At 43.2% G+C, this 18,553-nt stretch overlaps 4 protein-coding genes across 4 annotated transcripts; 3 read left to right on the forward strand and 1 right to left on the reverse strand.

Moving 5' to 3' along the window:
• Window positions 1-132: 132 nt before the first annotated feature.
• BCIN_02g08290 (hypothetical protein) lies at window positions 133-1,756 on the forward strand. The gene is made up of 5 exons (XM_024691572.1): window positions 133-600; window positions 832-1,039; window positions 1,097-1,114; window positions 1,168-1,284; window positions 1,341-1,756. Exons 1-5 carry the CDS (start codon window positions 367-369, stop codon window positions 1,610-1,612), a joined length of 849 nt encoding a protein of 282 aa, XP_024547343.1. The 5' UTR covers window positions 133-366; the 3' UTR covers window positions 1,613-1,756.
• A 1,723-nt stretch (window positions 1,757-3,479) lies between these two features.
• On the forward strand, window positions 3,480-8,608 carry Bcmsn5. The gene is made up of 11 exons (XM_024691573.1): window positions 3,480-4,726; window positions 4,782-4,970; window positions 5,019-5,484; window positions 5,548-5,672; window positions 5,721-5,792; window positions 5,841-6,065; window positions 6,116-6,219; window positions 6,270-6,528; window positions 6,579-6,721; window positions 6,770-7,371; window positions 7,423-8,608. The coding sequence occupies exons 1-11, from the start codon at window positions 3,842-3,844 to the stop codon at window positions 8,109-8,111; spliced, it is 3,759 nt and encodes a 1,252-aa protein (XP_024547344.1). The 5' UTR covers window positions 3,480-3,841; the 3' UTR covers window positions 8,112-8,608.
• Window positions 8,609-12,567: 3,959 nt separating this feature from the next.
• Window positions 12,568-16,278, forward strand: Bcltf6. Its single transcript, XM_024691574.1, has 5 exons — window positions 12,568-12,697; window positions 12,798-13,465; window positions 13,526-14,329; window positions 14,381-15,130; window positions 15,225-16,278. The coding sequence occupies exons 2-5, from the start codon at window positions 13,406-13,408 to the stop codon at window positions 15,753-15,755; spliced, it is 2,145 nt and encodes a 714-aa protein (XP_024547345.1). The 5' UTR covers window positions 12,568-12,697; window positions 12,798-13,405; the 3' UTR covers window positions 15,756-16,278.
• A 579-nt stretch (window positions 16,279-16,857) lies between these two features.
• On the reverse strand, window positions 16,858-18,536 carry BCIN_02g08320 (hypothetical protein). Its single transcript, XM_001547566.2, has 3 exons — window positions 18,221-18,536; window positions 17,715-18,026; window positions 16,858-17,555 (listed from the first exon to the last, which is right to left on the reverse strand). Exons 1-3 carry the CDS (start codon window positions 18,271-18,273, stop codon window positions 17,528-17,530), a joined length of 393 nt encoding a protein of 130 aa, XP_001547616.1. The 5' UTR covers window positions 18,274-18,536; the 3' UTR covers window positions 16,858-17,527.
• Between the last annotated feature and the right edge of the window lie 17 nt (window positions 18,537-18,553).

Raw genomic sequence — 18,553 nt, forward strand, 5'->3', positions numbered from 1 at the left:
AAGGGAGGAGTGCAGATGGTGTAACTGGGGCACAACATAAAAATGGATTAGCTTTTGATTTTAGTTTCGGCAGGCACGAGGCTTCTTGGTCGTCATTTCTTTCGCTTAAGGAAGTTTGGGAAACGCCGAGAAGGTTTTAATCCTTGTTGCTCCATCCAAATGAATGTATGGAGGCATTGGAGGCGTTGGAGCTTAGAAAGCTTTGGTGATATTATGTCCATGGACCCATCAAATCATCTATTGGCTTATCTACTTCGTGCTAGGGGAATTCACCTATCTCTTTTCCATTGCATAAACATACAAGGTTGCAGATACCCATTGTGTTTACCATTAATAAAACACGACACACGGTACATACAGTACAAGATGGTCAAGAGAAAGGCCAAAGATGTCGGAGATGAAGTTCATATTGAGCCTCGAAGATCAAGTCGACAAAAAGTAAACAATGCTGAGAGTTTGAAAGAAAGGGCTACAACTTCGTCAAATTCGTATTCTTCGGCACCAAATAGCGAGGAGGAGATCAAAAAGGAGACGGCAAACAGAGATTCTCAAAAAGGAGCAAATGTGAATGGAGAAGTCACTGCACCAAAAACAACTGTTGTAGGTTGATTATTTCCTCTAGTCTCCTATGGATTATATGCCGACCTAGCATTTACTGCTTCGTATTTTGATTCACGAGGACCTTTTTGGACAAGCACGTCCTCTTCACAAATCATGCTACATACCTGAGTACTGGCGGTGATTTTATCTCCTACTCTTGATCATGAGTTGTTTTAACAAATTCATTTTCTATCTTTGCGCTTTCGAGTTTAATTCCTAGTCCATTCTTAGAACTCTACCAAATCCACAAAATCTACCAAACCATCTCTACCAAATGGCACCAAATCTACGACAACAGGAATTTCCTCGCCTGGATCCTCATCAGCTCGTCAATATTGGCTCATGAAAGCTGAACCTGAATCACGTATCGAAAAAGGTCATGATATTAAATTCTCCATTGATGATTTGGCAGCCAAAACCGAACCAGAGCCTTGGGATGGTATGTTATTCCTTACACATGTATTACATGTCAACATCAACACTAACGTTTGAAAAGGAATACGAGCATATCCAGGTGTGTCACCTTGCAATTCTGCTTTAAAATACCATCACTTACACATCAATTAGCTCGCAATAATCTTCGTGCGATGAAGAAGGGAGATTTGGCCTTCTTTTATCATTCGTCATGCAAAATTCCTGCAATCGTTGGAATCATGGAGATCGTTGAAGAACATTCTCCGGATCGTAATGAATTCCCATCAATCATATACTTCCAATCACTGTACTAATGAGAAGAATAGTCTCAGCGCATGATCCTAAAGCTCCGTACTACGATCCTAAATCTTCACCGGATGATCCCAAGTGGAGTGTAGTACACGTCGAATTTCGCCAGAAACTAAAAACACCTATCACGCTCAAGGAAATCAAAGCCTGGTTTGAAGAAAAGGGAAATGCTTTGAATAATATGCAAATGTTGAAGCTGGCACGATTGAGTGTAAGCAAAGTAAGTAGCGATGAGTGGAGATTTCTGGTAGGTGAAATGGAGAAGAATGGGGATGTGATTAAGGAATAGAAATCTCAAGGCACGATGATAATTTGATTTTTGTCGTCTACGGGTTATGCATTTTATAGATACTAAAATCTTTTTGAGATGGGTTTATAATGGATACTCACAATTGCTTGATGATTAATACGAATCAATAATGCTTCAAACACAGAATTGAAAAATCGAGACAAAAAAGTGCAGGTCTCTTTCTCCCCCTCCTCGAATTCCTGCTCAATTTCATACACGATCCTCTGTTTTTTTTTTGTTTTTTTTTTACCACACATCACACGCTTTGCATTTGGATCAACATATATGTTTTCGATATTTCATTGATGATTGTGATGATTGAGATCGAGAGGTTCTTTGTGAGTTGTATCGAGGTGTGGGAATGGTTTATTTTTATTGGGATACTGGCTGTGTTGGAATGTGAATGGGAATCAGAATGAGATTGAATTGAATTGGGTAGGCGGTAGGTAATGGGTGTTATTTGTAGTGATATTCTGGGGGTGTTGGTTTTCTGTTTATGTGATGAGATAGTCTGGGGGTTTTTTTGGGGGATACTCTTCTCTAATCTCACTTTCCAAACTCATAGCAAATATCAAAACAACTTCCTCTTCTAATCAAACACCTCAAATCGACCGGAAACATAGTTCAATAGTAGAATGCTCATCTCTCATTGTGGACGGACTGCATGTGGAGCACCTCTGAGTGCTCTCGTGGTTCAGACCTACCGTAAGTATGTGTGATGGAAGTTCGAGTCTCTCTGTTTCTAATAATGATTCTGTTTTAGGGGTAGACTGTGGAGGAAAGAGGGTGGATAAATTGAGTTGTAGCGGGGCTAGACATTCGAAAGTGACTTGTGCATTAAAGGCTTACTGTTCGAGAACGAATTACGCCTTCTCACTCGATTGTAGCAACACAACAAATTTAAAAGGAAGAAAGAATGTATTGTTTGAGGTTAAACTAAGAGTGTTTGCCAATTTGCGAATCTTCGAATAGGTGATATGTTTGCTCTGTAGTTTCCCTGCCTGCGTAGAGTGTCTGGTAGCCTCGATGCTTCAATTCCTTCAACCAGATAGACAGATGAAGATATATGGAGTGAGTGATAAGCAGGACCCTCTACGTAGCCCGCTGGAAGATATAGATCCCGCTCCATTCCAAATTCATCCGCAAAGACCTCATATGAAAGGGATAATAGAGTATCTCGGAATTAATACCCAATATTGGGAGTGTATGCAGCTAAAGTACTGCCCGAGAAACACTTTAGAACAAGCGATCTGTCAATGAAGGACACATCCCAAGTCAGGAAGGTAAGGCATCCCTGAAAGTAACGAGAACAGTAGAAGGCGAAGATTATTAGAAGGGCGCTGGTTAAGAGAAGAACGAATGAACAGAGCGCCAAAAGGGGTAATGAGATTAGACGCGAGTGGAGAGAGCTCAGAGCTAATAAGGATTCAAATATACTTGTATTTTCACAGTATTTTGTTATGCAGTTGATGAACTGATGGTCCAAACATCTAGATTCTCATGGCACCTGGCGAAATAGAGATATTACCATCTAAGAAGACAGTTTAGGATGGTAGTATGGCTACCCTGAACCATAGAACCACAATGTCTACGATACATCGAACTTTCAATGTGTTCGTTATATTCATTACAGTTTGATTTGAGAATCTCATCAAATCAATGCATTTGGCCATTTTGTACTACGGGCCTGGCTCGCCTGGGTAGTGGAATTGACGTTGAGAATTCAACCCCGGATCGGAGATTTGATAATTGATGCATTGCCGACTTCATCATGATTATGTAATTGATGTGATTGGGTGGGTCCGCAAGGCTGCAGCAACCGCTGAAAAGTAGGGAAGAAGGCTACATCTGGATTCACTGTACAAGTGATATTGCTTTGGTTTACTTACTTTAGATCTTCGGTATCAAATCCTCTCTCTACTGTACAATATTCTCGAATGAACTCAGCACACGAGGATTTCATTCAATACCGACTTCCTGTACCTTCTTTAATTACGCTGACACAAAACTCTCACTTTTCTATTGATTGTAATTCTCATAAACTTCACTTAAGCGTTTGCGAAGCAATTCGATAAAGCTCTTTGAACATCTAACTCTCACATAAATTTAGGTTAGACCACATAATTCGAGACTCTCTCTATAAAGACGGGTATCTCTGCGAAATAAATCCCAAGAATCTGCAAAGATTTTCTTGACTTTCTAGCCTCCGCCATCCAGTAATAGGTCACCATGAACGGGTCTGCTAATGGGCATAACACGACTACCCACGAGGTATCAGCTTCTCATGCCAATGGAAACACGGCATTATTGTCACAAATTCACGAAGCCTTGAAGCTTGTCCATGCTCCGTATTCGTCGAACCAGTCTCGCCAACAAGCCTCGAGTTTCCTAGAGAATATCAAGGCCGAAGACGAAGCTCCTTATCATGGATTTACTCTAGCATCCGATAAATCGCAAGAACCAGTCGTACGTCACTATGCACTTTCTCTTTTAGAGCATGCGATAAAACATAAATGGGCAGCATATTCGGAAGGGCAAGCAAGTGCGCTGCGACAATGGGTCATTCAACTCGCGGAGAATTTGGCTCAAGAGGACCCCTCATATCTGCGAAACAAGACAGCACAACTTTGGGTAGAGATTGCGAAGAGGAGCTGGGGATCAGAGTGGATTGATATGGATAAGCTTCTCGTGGGTCTATGGGAGCTTCCAGGTACTGTGGTTTATAAGGAATTTGTTCTGTTTGTTCTCGAAACCCTCTCCGATGAGGTCTTCAACGGTGAAGACGCTGTCACGGTTTTGCGCGAGGGTGCTCTGAGCAAAGCTTGTGTGGAAATCTTCACACCTGCGATTGTACTATCAGAAGCATTCCCAAATCGACAGCTAGGTACCGTTTTGAGACATGGAGATGAAGGTTGGCTTGTAAGAATTGGTGGATTGCTAGGCCAGTGCCTTCAACTGGACATTTCGAGTCCTCAGTATCAGAGCTGTGCAGTGAAGATACTGGCTGTTTATAGATCCGTGGTACCCTGGACCGTACCAAAAGCCATCTCCAGTGCTCAATGCGTGCAATATATGTGCAAATGTCTCGCTGCGCCTAGTACACCCGTGCAACTGGTAAGTTTAAAACAGTACCTGTGAAACTAGCTTTTAGAACTGATATCCTTTGCAGGCGTCTGTTCAAGCTCTATTTGCACTTTACACTCGTGTGCATTTTTCCGATGAAGAATTCTTAGAGCTTGTGTGCCCGATGTATACCAGCGAAGTGGTTGGTCTACTACGAAATCTATTCCAATGGTCTGTGGTAGACGCAAATGATATTGACGATGAAAAGTATTTATTTGCTAAAAAGTTTTCTGAGGTTTGACACACTTTTGACAACCAACCCGTTCATACTGACCTCATGTAGATGATGTCAAATCTCGGAGTCTTCATAGAATCCAAAATTTCAGCTATACCCGAATCTTGCGATCTTTCTAACCTCCTGAATCTTTTTCTTGCTATTGCTCAAAGTCAAAGCCTTGTCGTTTCGATACCCATTATTCTTACCTGGACAAAATTACTTCGCTCGCCAATTATTGGGGGATCTTCTTTTATAACACCTTTAATTGCACCCCTTCTAGAACTTTCTAGTTCACGCCTTATTCGATATGAGAACATGCCAGACGACTGCGAAGATCCGGAATTCTTATTTCTACAGGAAGATATCGATACGCAGCCAGAGAGACACGCATTCCTTGGGAATTATCGACGATATTGCTCTCAAATCATAGAACTTGTCGTTCGACAAAAGCAATCAGAGGCCATCTATCATATTTTAAGTCAAGTGGATAACTCTTTGCAGCACCTTTATGATGGATGCCCCCCATTTTCTGGTAGCTTGCCCCTCCCCCTCTCACCCCCCAATTTCAAATCGCAATTGATTGACCCAATCTTAGTGGAAAACTATTCCAAGACCTCAATCGCAGTATTACGAGTTGATAAGAATTTTACCGTAGTAGAAGCAGCACTCAAGGGATATATGAAATGGAGAGCAGGCCATGGCTCTGACCCTCAACGAGATGTAATTACACACACAGCAAGATTGGCACATCCAGCTGACTATCCACAGGAACAAGAGCGCACAAGTATAGAAGACAATCTAGAAACTTGGTGTCAACGATTGCTGGAGCTCAAGTTTGAGGTTTGTTGAAGTCACACTTTTCTTAGTCTCGACTAACCTCGCCACTAGGATCCAATCATCCAAAAGAGAATTATACAACTTGCCGTGGCCTTTTCAACCACCGCTTTAGACAAGAAAGTGGGCTTCATGCTAAAAGTGCTAGAACACATTTTGATGACACAACCCATGGAGTATCCAAACGCCTCAGCTTATACGGAAGCTGTGAAAGAGCTACAAGCAGAGTCTGCTTATGAATTGCAACGACTAGCTGGGAAAATGCCTGATCAACTATTAGTAAGTCTCTTTAAAATCATTAAGATATGTTTACTGATTCAAGCCCGCAGGATGTCTATGATCAACTCCAAGCAAAGGTCGATGAAATTATTTCCACCAGAAATCTTGATAAGAAACGTCAGACATCTTATCAAACTTTCTTATTCACAATCATGTATGTTGTTCCACACAACTAAACCTGAGATATCGTACTAATTTTGGCAGCCATCGTAACTCCAAAATCGACCCAGAAGTTCGTTTACAAAAGCTGCAAGGATTTTTAACACCTGTCCAGGCAAGCTGGCAAGATACAGAAATGAATCATGCAGTCGAAGGGTTCTCTGGTTTCTGTAACCTACTAGGGTTGAACCGCGTAAGAGACTTTCTTGTCACAAGGCGAGTTCATGAGATACAGGATTGGTCCACTTTTCAGCTTGACTCAGAAGCCCAATCGATACAGAAGGATATGGAAGAAAGACTAAAGGTATATCCGATACTGTCGAGCGCATGAGACTATTGCTAAGCTAAGTACAGGCACTACCATTGAGAACTACAAAATCATTCCTAGGCTGCTCGACCGAGAAGCTTGAGAAAGAAGACCCTGCGTACAAGGTTTCCTGCAGCTTATGGCGAGATGCATTGCCAATTATATTGCCAACCCTTCTAAGATACTTAAGGTAAGAGTGGAACTGCTTATTTTCGGATCTTCTTCCTAATTTTTATAGTCATGCACATGCATTTCATAATCCTGCAAATTGGAATGAACTGCCCTCAGAGATGGCACCAATTGTTAGTCGAATTTTAACAGACCGCTTCTGGCAATCTGGAATTTCGGTCGGAAGTAAAGATGACTTCTATGCTAGAGTTACTGGTACCAAATCTACCATGGAAGGTCTTGCATCGTCTATACGAGGCTCGATTCGTACTGTTAGAGAGTCTTGTTACTCGATACTTTATTCTATGAGTCGTTTGGATGTTGATTTCTATGGCTTTAGCGAGCTTCCTGGACCGCTCGCAAATGCTCTATTCGCAGATGCCCATTGCTTGTCTTCACATCAACTTATTGCTTTGTTGAATGTTGTGCGACTCATGGTGGATGATTGCCCAGTCGAAGTTCGATCTCATTTCGTACCTCCTATATTGGCTTCCTGCTTCGCTCAGATGGATGCTAAATGTAGTTCCGAGTGGGAGAGATTATCTCATAAGGAAGTGGTTCCTGCAGATGGAGACACTTTGACTGAGGAGATGAAGGAGGAGAGCATCTTGCGACAGCTAACACATACATCTGTCATGATGATTGCTGGATTCCTTGATCCAGCACGACCAAGTAAATTACCCATGGCCTTTACATACGTTACTAAGACTAACCCTTTGCTAGATATTGGAAGCACACCCGCACCGAGGTCAGCCAAAGAAGCTTCAACATTCATTCAAAATCAAGCGAATTCATATCCAAGCATGAGAAAGTTTTGCTTAACATCACAAGCTATCCTAGAATCTCTTCTACTTTTCTTAACGCACGCCATTCGCATGAGAGATACCCGTTGCTGCGGGGTTGTCCTCCGTGTATTCCGATCCATTGTTCCCGAGTTTTCCTCGGGCAATGATTCTTCTCTCGCTTCATCAATCAGAGAATTCATCAGCACCGAAGTACTAAAAGCTGCCATTTCGTCACTGAATGAACCTTATTTCGTAGAACTACAAAAAGATCTCGCTTCTCTCATCGCATCTATTCTGGCTCACTATGCACCCGTTACAGACACCCCCAAGCAAATCCTCCTCAGTTTACCTGGCATTCAAGAAAAAGCAGTAAATAAATGTATCGAGGCTTTAACAGTGCATGGTGTTCAACAGAGAACCCAGCGGGCGTTGATATTGGATCTGTTGAAGGATTTGAAGGGTATCAGTATTAGTGAACAGGGGAGGATCTCGAAGAGTGCAAGTGTAGTGAGGAAGGAGAGGAGTAAAATGCAAGAGGCTTTTATGAGGGGACCAGTTGAGGATAATAGGAAGATTAAGAGTGAGATTGATGATTTGGAGGGGGTGGCGGGACTTTTTGATAATTAGATGATTGGTGAGGGGGGAGAGGATGGATGGGCGGAAAAGAAAAGGAAAGGAAGGAAAGGGAAGGGAATGGGAGGGAAGGGGGGTCGGAGAGAAGAGAGGAAATAATGATAGATGGAATGGAAAGGGAAGGAATGGGAGAATGGAGATGTGCCAAGAATATACAAGTTACAAAAGATGAATTAGTAAACTGCGTCGTGGATAGGGGTTAAGGTTGGGATTAGAGCGCGCTGGTTCGTTAATAGATTTGGTGGATGGGTTGTTAGGCACAGCTATAACTACAGCTATGATACATATCTACCTACCTATCCATTTATCTACATAGTACTTTGTGTAAATGGATAGGTAGATAGATGGAAAGCATACTGAGTATTCATCTATCTAGGAACTCGCAGTGTGTATGTTTCGAAATAGCACATTGATATTTGTTTATTCATCTATCTCTGTATCTCTGTATCTATTCAGATTCTAGATTCTATATACAGCGTATTGGTATTATAGCGATGTCGTTTGTCTATTCGTCTGTTCACCTGTCCGTCTGTTCTTCTGTCCACGAGCTTCGTGAGCCTTTTAGAATTTGAATTTTGAATTTTGAATTTTGAATTTTGAATTTTGAATTTTGAGTTTTGAATATTCAATGAGCATGCGTGCGTACATACTTGCATGTATGTATGCATGCATGATGTATGGATAATCTTCCCCTAAGGGATCGGGTCCTATTGTTAATGGGGGGGGGGGATGTTAGCTGGATGGCGAGATTGTGGATTGCATGTATGTATGTATGTATGTATGTATGTATGTATAGAAAGCTGAAAGTGAAGTAAGAGATAAAAAGTCCCTGGGTTTTACTTAACGCCGTGGTCGGAGATTATATCGTCTCGTATCGTATGGAGATGGACGATGGGCTTGGACGATGTATAGTAGTAGTAGTAGTAGTGGTAGTAGTAGTAGTACAGGTACAACAGTAGATAGATGCAAGTGTTCGGATTTAAGACAGGGGGGTTTTAGTGGTTGTGATTGTGATTGGAAGGTAGAGGAGAAGGTTGGGGGGACTTTGATGGAGAGAGGGAGAGGGATGGATGAATTGGGGAATGTTTGCGAATGAGTAGATGGATGGATGAGGATGATGAGGTGGGATGGGATGGGATGGGATGGGATGGGATGGGATGGGTTAGGTGATTGGTTTAGAGATGGAGATGGGGATGGGGATTGACGGGAAGTGGGTAGATGGGTGGTTCTGTTACCTGTAGGAATGGTAGTTTGGATCTCGCATATGCAGTGTGGTACATACAGCACAGGATGTAGCAGTAGCTATGCGCAAATGTGCAGGAATAGAATCGAATGGGATGGATGCGACGGCATGCAAGTGGTGCAGAAAAGGAATTTGATTGTGGGTCAAGAAATGGGAATGTCATGGTGTGGATGATTTTGGATCGATCTGTGATTGATGACACCTTGGATGCGTCAATAATGTATGTATGATGTGGTAGGTATCCGGGTACTGGGGTCCTGTTATACCTTGCTCTTCTTCAGAGGGAACGGGACGAAGGGGGCGGGGGATGGAGATGGAGAGGGCGTTGAGATTGGGTGAAACGAGACGAGACGAGACACATTGAATCGGATTGAGGTAGGGAGGAACGAGGAGGTGAGTCCACTGGTGAGAAAGAGATGGGGCATGCCGGGGGAGAATGTGCGTATGCTCAATTGACAGATCTGGCAAACGATCTAAGGCGAAGACGACCCTTGGCCAATTCGTCCGACAGTTCGCCAATCTTCCAAGGACTTGATACATGCATGCAAAGCAGTCCCAATAAGGTTATTGGTAAGCATGCCTTTGGACTAGGTTACCGTTTTAAGAATTTTTGGGCAGATCGAGTGCATATACATCTGTGCATAGAAAGGACGAGGGGGAGGAGCTGAAATTGGCGTTTCCATGCCAGAAGCTGATGATAGTCCCCTGACCTGACGACATGCATTGTCGTGTAGAGCTTCTAGAGAATTCTCTTGCCGTCAAAAGAATAAGAAATATGCCCTACTAGTAGCATATATCGTCTAATTGAATCAGCCGTTAGCATAAAATGTCTTAAATATCAAACAAAGCAAATTCCAAACCCATGGTTTAGCAGTGGGGCAAGCCATCATCCATCCTATCCATCTTAGATTCCATCATCGGCATCAGCAACCCATCGATCGATTCGAGGCTGCTACCTCACGCCTCATCCTCTCAAGACGATTCCGGAGGCCCGGAGAGTTGAGGTCTCAGGGTTCGTCTACATTCGCCAAAAATGGTCCAGTGAGATCTTGTTTGCACAAATGAATTGGGAAATATTAGGCGTTAGCCTGAAACCCCAGTCGTTCTGTATATTTGATCCTTGAGGGGGATGTTGCGCTTGGGTCGCGTTCTGGTGGGGTAGGTGGATGGGTTTTGGGAAGATGTACGTAGACCTCGAGAAACCTGGGAAGCATAGTTTGATTTGATTTGATAGATGCAGGTGGATCTGGAAGTTGTGTGCTTTTTTGAAGAGGCAAAGAGATGGAGAAGAGCTTGAGGAAATTGTGGTTGTGAAGAATGGGATTGGCGGATGCGTGGATTTCATTTGGAAATATAGCTGCAGCAACCTGTCAGGAAATGTATCGATCGAAAGAACCCTTGTTAGTGAAGAGACTTGGGCTTGATCTTGGGGAATCGGGATTGAAGGGGAGATGGAAAGAGGTTCCGGGATGGAGCAGTGAATGGCAACCTTAAGGTAGAGCGGCTCGGGATCTTGCAGAACGGGAAATCTCAATGGGAATCTGAGATTGGAGATTGAAGGCGGCGTGGTGTAGCATGGCATGGCGTGGCATGGCAGGATGGATTAGGTTTGAAGGTGGTGTTGCCGCATACGAAGTAGATTTGCTTGATCTGATGTCGCGAAGAGCGGAAATGAATGTTGGAATGCGTTTGCCGACGTTGGTGTGTACCCAGGGTACTTTGTAAGCGGGTTGTGGTCAAATTGGAGCAAAAATCGAGGTCGATCTATGCATTTCACGAATGTAACGGTAACCTCTTTATTAGTGGACTTGGATTCAATGCCGATGACTTGGAATGACTTGCGGTAGATGCCGTTATTACGGGACACCGTTATTCCACTTATCGTTCGATGACAAGCCATTGAATGTCTGACTGCGAATGAAGGACGCATTTCTGCATACTATGTGTGTTGCAATAGATGAAAGTTGCCAAAGGCACGCTGTCGATCTCTCGCGGCAGTATGACCTGATCTACTTCATCTGTCGAGAGACCCATGTCGGAGGTCCAATCATGACCCATACAGCAAGCATCTTAGTTGCACGCACATCGTACATCGCACATCGTACATAGCTGCACCTAGCTGCACACATCTCAGCACCATGCATTCCCATGCATCTAGCCCAAGAACCACCACCGCGACCACAACAAACAGTGACAGTCTTGATGGCCGATCTTTCTCGTATTGTTCGCGTAAGTGTTCTTCTAGCGGGAGACTCCCCGGATAATGAGTGCATGTATAATATATGCGTATACGTATCCTCGCACATGTATATGTATGTGTCTCTACCTATGCACACGTAACATTTGAACCTTCACATCGCACGGCTAGAGAGGTGACATGCTTTGAGAATCCAACAGTGAGACTGTCTTTGACCGTTGACCGTCGCACGATTAGATAGTCCTTTGGCACTTTGCTTCATAATCCGCCCAAGGAATCATAGCACTGATAGCAAGTCGTTTTACCGTTTTAACCAAACTACCCGCTTGCCCCACTGCCCCTTTACCAAACAACATTATGAACGGTTTGTACGCAGTGCCATGGCAGAATTGTGAGGAATCTAGGTCGGATCTAGTCGGATATCTTAATTGAACCGAGTATTTCGCATTTCGTTGATAATCATAATCCAGACTCTCCCTACAATTTCCTTATTCTCCGGCGACGGCAATCCCCTTGGCAGAAAAGAAAGGTCCTATCTACTTAGCAGGTTAGCATAGCTGCCGGCTCGAACCGGTAGGTAATTTATCCAATCTCATTCGAGGGTGGTGGTCGAACGAATGGTTGCTTGTTATCATTGCATTGGTAAAGCGTTTCTAAATCTTTTAGACCCGTTGCCCTTTTCAGGTAATCCATTTCCATTTTCATTTTCATCTTCTCCAACCATACATTCAGCTGAGAGTTTTGCCAGCTACTCCCCTCCACGCTGTCAACAAACACATCCTGCTCTGCTCTGCAGTATAAAACGTTCGGCTTTCCATCTTCCTGCCAGTCCCCTGCCATTCAAAACATAAAAAGAAGTGCCCCCAAAAGAGGGGTTAGGGGTGGTATTGATCGCTCAGAGGTCTATCTTCCAGGGGAGACCCTTGACTAGAGGATAGAGTTTGCATCAAATGTCCCTTGACATCGGCGACCAGCTGCACGATTGATTCAACTGGTAAGGAGGGAAAAAAGTGGTGGTGCTTGAATGCTTGCTTGTATGCTTGCCTGCTTGCCTGCTTGCCTGCTTGCCTTTCAATGCTTTTTCCCCTCCGCCCCAGTTTTCCTTGATCATCGTCTTTCGATCCTCGAAACAATCTACCGGTAAATCTAGATAGTTTTGTTTTAAATGCCACTTGCTGCTTGCTACTTACTACTCGCTCTCGCTACCAACACTCAAACCCGCTAACTAGTAACCGTCTAGGTAGTTACAATTTACACCCCCAATACCTGGTGTACCATCAGTGGCTATCTTTCAACGACTCCAACGCCTTGAACTTATTAAACATCTAAACATCCTAGACTGACAGATGTCAATACGTCTTGTTTCTTTTTCCATCTAAATCATATATTTCAATCCTTTTTCTCCGCTGCTACCGGTATCTCTATATTCCACCATCAAGTCAGTTTGACTATCCCTTCTGTTTTACATGCTTATTCCTAGCACGCACTTTTATTCTTCGCCAACTTCGTACTCAAACTTGTGACCGAGGTATAATCGGAGGAATAAAGCTTGTTCTAGCTTGTCTCATCGGAGCTGTTACCGAGTTGTAACTTCGTGTATGAGTTTCACATCTAAAGCACAGCCATTTGTCAATATCGCATGGGTTTTAGAGCCTCGTCCCATATATTGTTTACTGTATATTCACATCAACTTGTTCATTTCTTCGAATTTCCTCTTTTCGAAACTTTGACAGAGAAATTGGATGATCGATTGTGAACCGGAAGGAATAAAAGTATTCAATTAAACCTATTGTCATATCAAGGGTTCATCTTGTCAAAGGATAGACGAAAAAGTCAAGGTATATCAAGATGGTATACTGTGGCAAGCCTTCACGGGGCTGCCAGATGTGCAGAACTCGAAGGATAAAGGTGTGGTCTTTACGTTGTCTATCAAAGAGAACTTTTGGTTTGCTAATATCATCCTCATAGTGTGATGAAACCAAACCTACTTGCAACCAGTGTCAGAAATCAAGACGACAATGTCCAGGATACAAGGATGACTTCGATCTTGTCTTCCGTAATGAGACAAAAGCTACAGAAAGACGAGCACGACGATCATTAAAGAACAAGAGGGGCAGCAATAACAATACCCAGATCGGACCGGTAAATAGAAGTGATGCAAGTCGCAAGTTTTCAATTATGTCTAACTCAAGTTCCTCCGATGCCGAGTTGATGTATTCAACGACTGGAATGGATCTGGCCAAGATTGAACCCGACGGCAATGATGCTTCATCCTCAGATGCCCTAGGATTACAAGTGGCCTTCGCCAGCCCTATCGAGCAACAGGCACCATGTTATTTCATGTCAAATTTCGTCATTATACCACAAAGCGGACAAGCACGAGGCTCGTTTGACTGGGTATTGCCATTAATCAAGACGGAAGCTTCTGACTCGGCGTTGTCACTTTCCTTCCAAGCTGTGGCTATGGCTTCTTTAGCAAACAGACCAAATGCAAGAGGAAGCAATTTAATGCATTTAGCTATTGAGAATTACGCCAAGGCCTTGAAGGTTGTTAATTTGGCGCTACAAAATTCAGTACAACAAAAAGCCGATCAGACGTTAGCTTCGATTATATTACTGGGATTCTTCGAAACCATCACTCAAGAGAAAGCGAGTATCACGGCTTGGGGATCGCATATCGATGGAGCTGTACAAATAGTGAAGATGAGAGGCAAAAAACAGTTAAGGACGAAAGTCGGTGTTGCTTTATTTCAAACTGTTCGCGGACAAATGGTACGCTAGTTGCCCCTCTTCTTAATGGCTTTGATACTAATATGCACTTAGCTTGTCAACTGTCTATCTTCATCCAAAACCCCCATGCTAGGCGCCGACTGGTGGTGCGCTGATGCTCAGAAAGATGAAGGGGCTGCCTTTGTGAACAGATTAAACCTTCAAGTAGCCGAACTGCGTGGTGATCTGAACAGAATTCTAATGTCACATCCCCGGTCACCGGAGACTACCGAATTGGTGAATGAGATTATGCATCGTGCTCTAGAACTAGAGCAAGAGTATCAAAGATGGGAAGAAACGCAAACAAAACAAACGGTAGCATGGGTAGATAATATTCCTGGGGGTGATATTACAAAAGCCGATGTATGTCCTGGACGAGTTGACCTTTACGCCGATGTGTTTGTCTGCTCATCATGGAATTTCTCCCGCGTATCAAGGATATTCATCGCTGCAATAATCATCCGTTGTGCAGCATGGACATGCTATCCCGTCGACTACCGAACCACGCCGGAGTACGCGCAAATGTCGAGGTTGGGTCAGGAAATGATTTCTGATATTATTGCTTCTGTTCCTTTTATGTTTGGGTGGCATTTAGATGCCGAGGGAAGATTGAAACCGGGAGATCCGATGAGTGGCAACGATGCTACTGGTGTTAAGGCATTGGGAGGGGTTTATACAATCTGGCCGCTGTTATCAGTTAGCTGTAGTGATTTTACGACGGATTCGCAGAGATTGTGGGTTAAGGGGCGATTCAAATTCATTTCGGAAGTCATGGGCTTAAATCAGGCGAAGGTTGTTAGTTGTGTAAGTTCTTTCTTTCCTCTTACTCTCTCACCCTACCATCTTTCCATTGCGTATGTACCACAGGCATACAAAAATCAATACTAACACACAATAGCTCCAACTCCGTCTTCCATCCATGATCGTCCGTCGCGATAACATGGGCTACGCACCACCGAACGCGACAAACTCTGTTAGACCTCCAGGTAATCCGGCAATTATGCCCACGCTCCCCCCTTCCATTTCGGCACTCAATTTTCAACAACGAGAAGCTATGAAGAGGGAAATGTGGGAAAGGGAACGGAAGGCTGCGATAGAGAAGGCGAGAGAGGAACAGCAGCAGCAGCAGCAACAACAAAAACAAGAACAAGAACAACAACATTTGGGGAGAGGCGTGCTGGAGACTAGTAGTGGAAATGTAGGGGGAGTGGGGTTAAATGGGATAGGAGCAATGAATGGAAATGGGTTGAGTAGTAGTGTCATGCTTCAATATCAACAGAGTAAATATGGGTTGGGCTTGAATGGGAATGGGGCCGGAAATTCAAATGCGATGCAGAAAACAGGAGATTTGGGTTGGAAAATTAGTAATGAGCAGGGAAAGAAATACGCGTGGTTGGAGGGATTGGGATGGTGGGAGACGACGGTTTGATGGGAGGATTTGGGTAGAGCGAGGCTTTGAATAGGGGTGGTTTTTTTTGGAGGTGCTTGGTACTATGTTTTGTAATGGAGCTGGGGTGGGAATGGGAATGGGATGGTTTTGGAATGGGATGGGATGGAAGGGTATGGAGCGTACTGGTTGGTTGAGTTTGGATTTGAATTTTGGTCACGGAAAGGAAAGGAAAGGAGAGGCAAGGAGAGGCAAGGAAGGGAATGGAAAGGAATGGTCCTCGGGAAAGGCGTATACTGTTGTTCACTCTTGTACATCTTGTACATCTCTGTCTATAACTCTACATCTACAAGTCAGCCCGCAAGAAGAAGAAAAAACTCGGGGTGGGATGGGTGTGTTTTGGTGTTTATGGTGTTAGCATAGGGTAGGGAAGGGCTTGGATTTGTTATATATATATAGGTAAAATGCATATACAGTATCTTATCTTATATTATATAGATACTCGAGAGGAAGGAAGGAAGGGGGTGTTGTGAATAAAGGATTATAATCATCGCAAATAAAATCAAGAAATCTTATTCCTTTCTACTCCGCATCGTGACATGTATAGTTTATGGCAAGGAGAGATGAGATGTCGAGGTGTTGTACTGTACTTTCTCTTGGAGATGGGATAGAATGGAACCCGAACATGTTTTGTGAAAGGGAGATCTAGAGAGAGAGAGAGAGAAGAAAGGAGGGAGGCAAGGAAGGAAGGAAGGAGATACGGGGGTGAATAGGTAGGTAGGTATTTAGGCAAGAAAAGAAAAGAACAGAAAAGAAGTGTGTTTTGATATTGGGAGATTTATTTGATGTATATTCTGTAGGAGTAGTAGTGGGAGGAAGAGGAGGAGTATTAATGGATTAGGTTAAGGTTTAAGCAAGTGTAGTATTCAGACCACATCAGAATGGTGCATTGCTTGGATATCGATCGGTATCAGAGTAGGTAGATGTGTATATGAGGCCAATTTAAAGAAGATTATGAAATAACCATATTTATTAGAGGGTTTAAAAGTTGGCAAGCTTTTCTTTGGTCATCTGATTAGAAATAGAATTTCTCAAAACGCTGTGAATGATCAATCTAGTTGGAATGTTACGAATGATCTCGTGTTGAAGAAGCATTATCCTTTAATTCTGTGTATCTACTTCTCAACTTTTACGTGAAGAAACGAGGAGGATGCGGGATTCTGATTTGAGAATGAAAATGTAATTGGTATAGCTTTGCTATATATCTAGTATCATAAGCCTTTCGTGAAGAAGGTTCATGAATTTGAGTTTAAGATGACCTAGTAAATACTCGTACGTGTGTCGTCGTAAAACCAGTAATCGTGGGCCGATGAAGAGAGCTAGAGATGAAATAAAATAAAGTACCAGATGAAAATCTCAATGAAAATGAAAATATCTGATCAACGCCCATCTGTTCCCTAAATCCAACTTTTGCGCAATCACAAGTGATGGTGTTCTGGAACTCTAGATGACCTCCTCTTTCAATCCAGCCTGGCAACCAGAGTTGGAAGATGAATGAGTACTGTAGAATGAGTACTGTAAATCTGTAATATAAAAATATCGATGAATGCCCCATCCATCGATCCTTTCCCAAGATTCCATGCTCTGCGCAACCGAAAATACTAGCGACTGTGTTGATTTCACCACAGAGGATATTCTCTGGTCTGGTTGAAAGGGAACTTGGTAACGAGAAACTTGAGAACGAGAACAGTAATACAAAATGTGAAGAAATAGATTTGGGTCTTAGCGAGATTTGCGCAGAAGAACGTTTTAGTTTATCTGCTGGATGAGGAGCGCGAATATCTGAAGGGCGAAATGGAAAAATTAGTTATTTTCTGAGAGCATGTTGTTTGGAAGGAAGACGGGAACAGCAAGAGGAGAACTGGAAACATAATTTCCATAATCCTTCCATACACTCTTCCCTCATTCTCTTGGCGCATTCAAAGCAGAGGCCAAACTTACGGTTTCCTAGATTCCACTTTCTCACCATTTCCATTCTCCTTGGGACTATTCCATCCCAATCTTGATCGATACGCAGGCCATTCACTTAAATTCCAAGCCTTGACCAAGAAGCCTTGGGTTCTGTCCACATAATTTTCATTCTTCAACTCTTTAACTCCGACTTTGACGCCATCTTTGGTGAACGAAACATTCTTGGAGGCCATTTTGTCCGAGGCAGATTTCGACACTTGTTGCGTGACGAGGTAGACCTGGTAGCCGACGAATGCGAATGCGGCGAGGATGACGAGGAAGATGACGAGAGGGAGAAGCTTGCTGTTGGTTGGGAGCATGGTTAGCTATTGTTTTGGGGGGGTTTGACGCTCTACATGTTTTATTTTTGGATTGTCTTGTTTCTTGAAGATAGAGAATAGAGAGGAGCAGGTAAGGAGAAGAGTGGCTGGTATATGTGACAAAGCTCCCAAGCTCGTACAAGAGACAAAGAAATAACTGGCAACAGCTGGACATACCTTAAAGCAGAGCGGGGTGGTGGAGGGGGCTTTGATGAAGATCCCCAGGCCATTGTTTTTTTATTTGAAGAGGATAAGATGGATTTATTATTATTATGGGTATACAATGAACAAACCTTTGTGTTTGTCTTTCAAATGGAGAATGTAGATTCGAACCACAAAATAGGATGTTGGAGAAGTATATGTATGTGCCGGTAGATGATAAGTCTCAGATTGGAGGGCTGGAGGTTGTGTTATTATTAATTTAGGATGTTTATCCTGGTAAAACGCAATCTAGAGAGGGATTTTGGGGATTTTAGGGATTTTAGGGATTCTCTAATTAGAGATTTAGAG

Source organism: Botrytis cinerea, chromosome 2, assembly GCF_000143535.2.
Source record: "Botrytis cinerea B05.10 chromosome 2, complete sequence".
NCBI lineage: Eukaryota > Fungi > Ascomycota > Leotiomycetes > Helotiales > Sclerotiniaceae > Botrytis > Botrytis cinerea.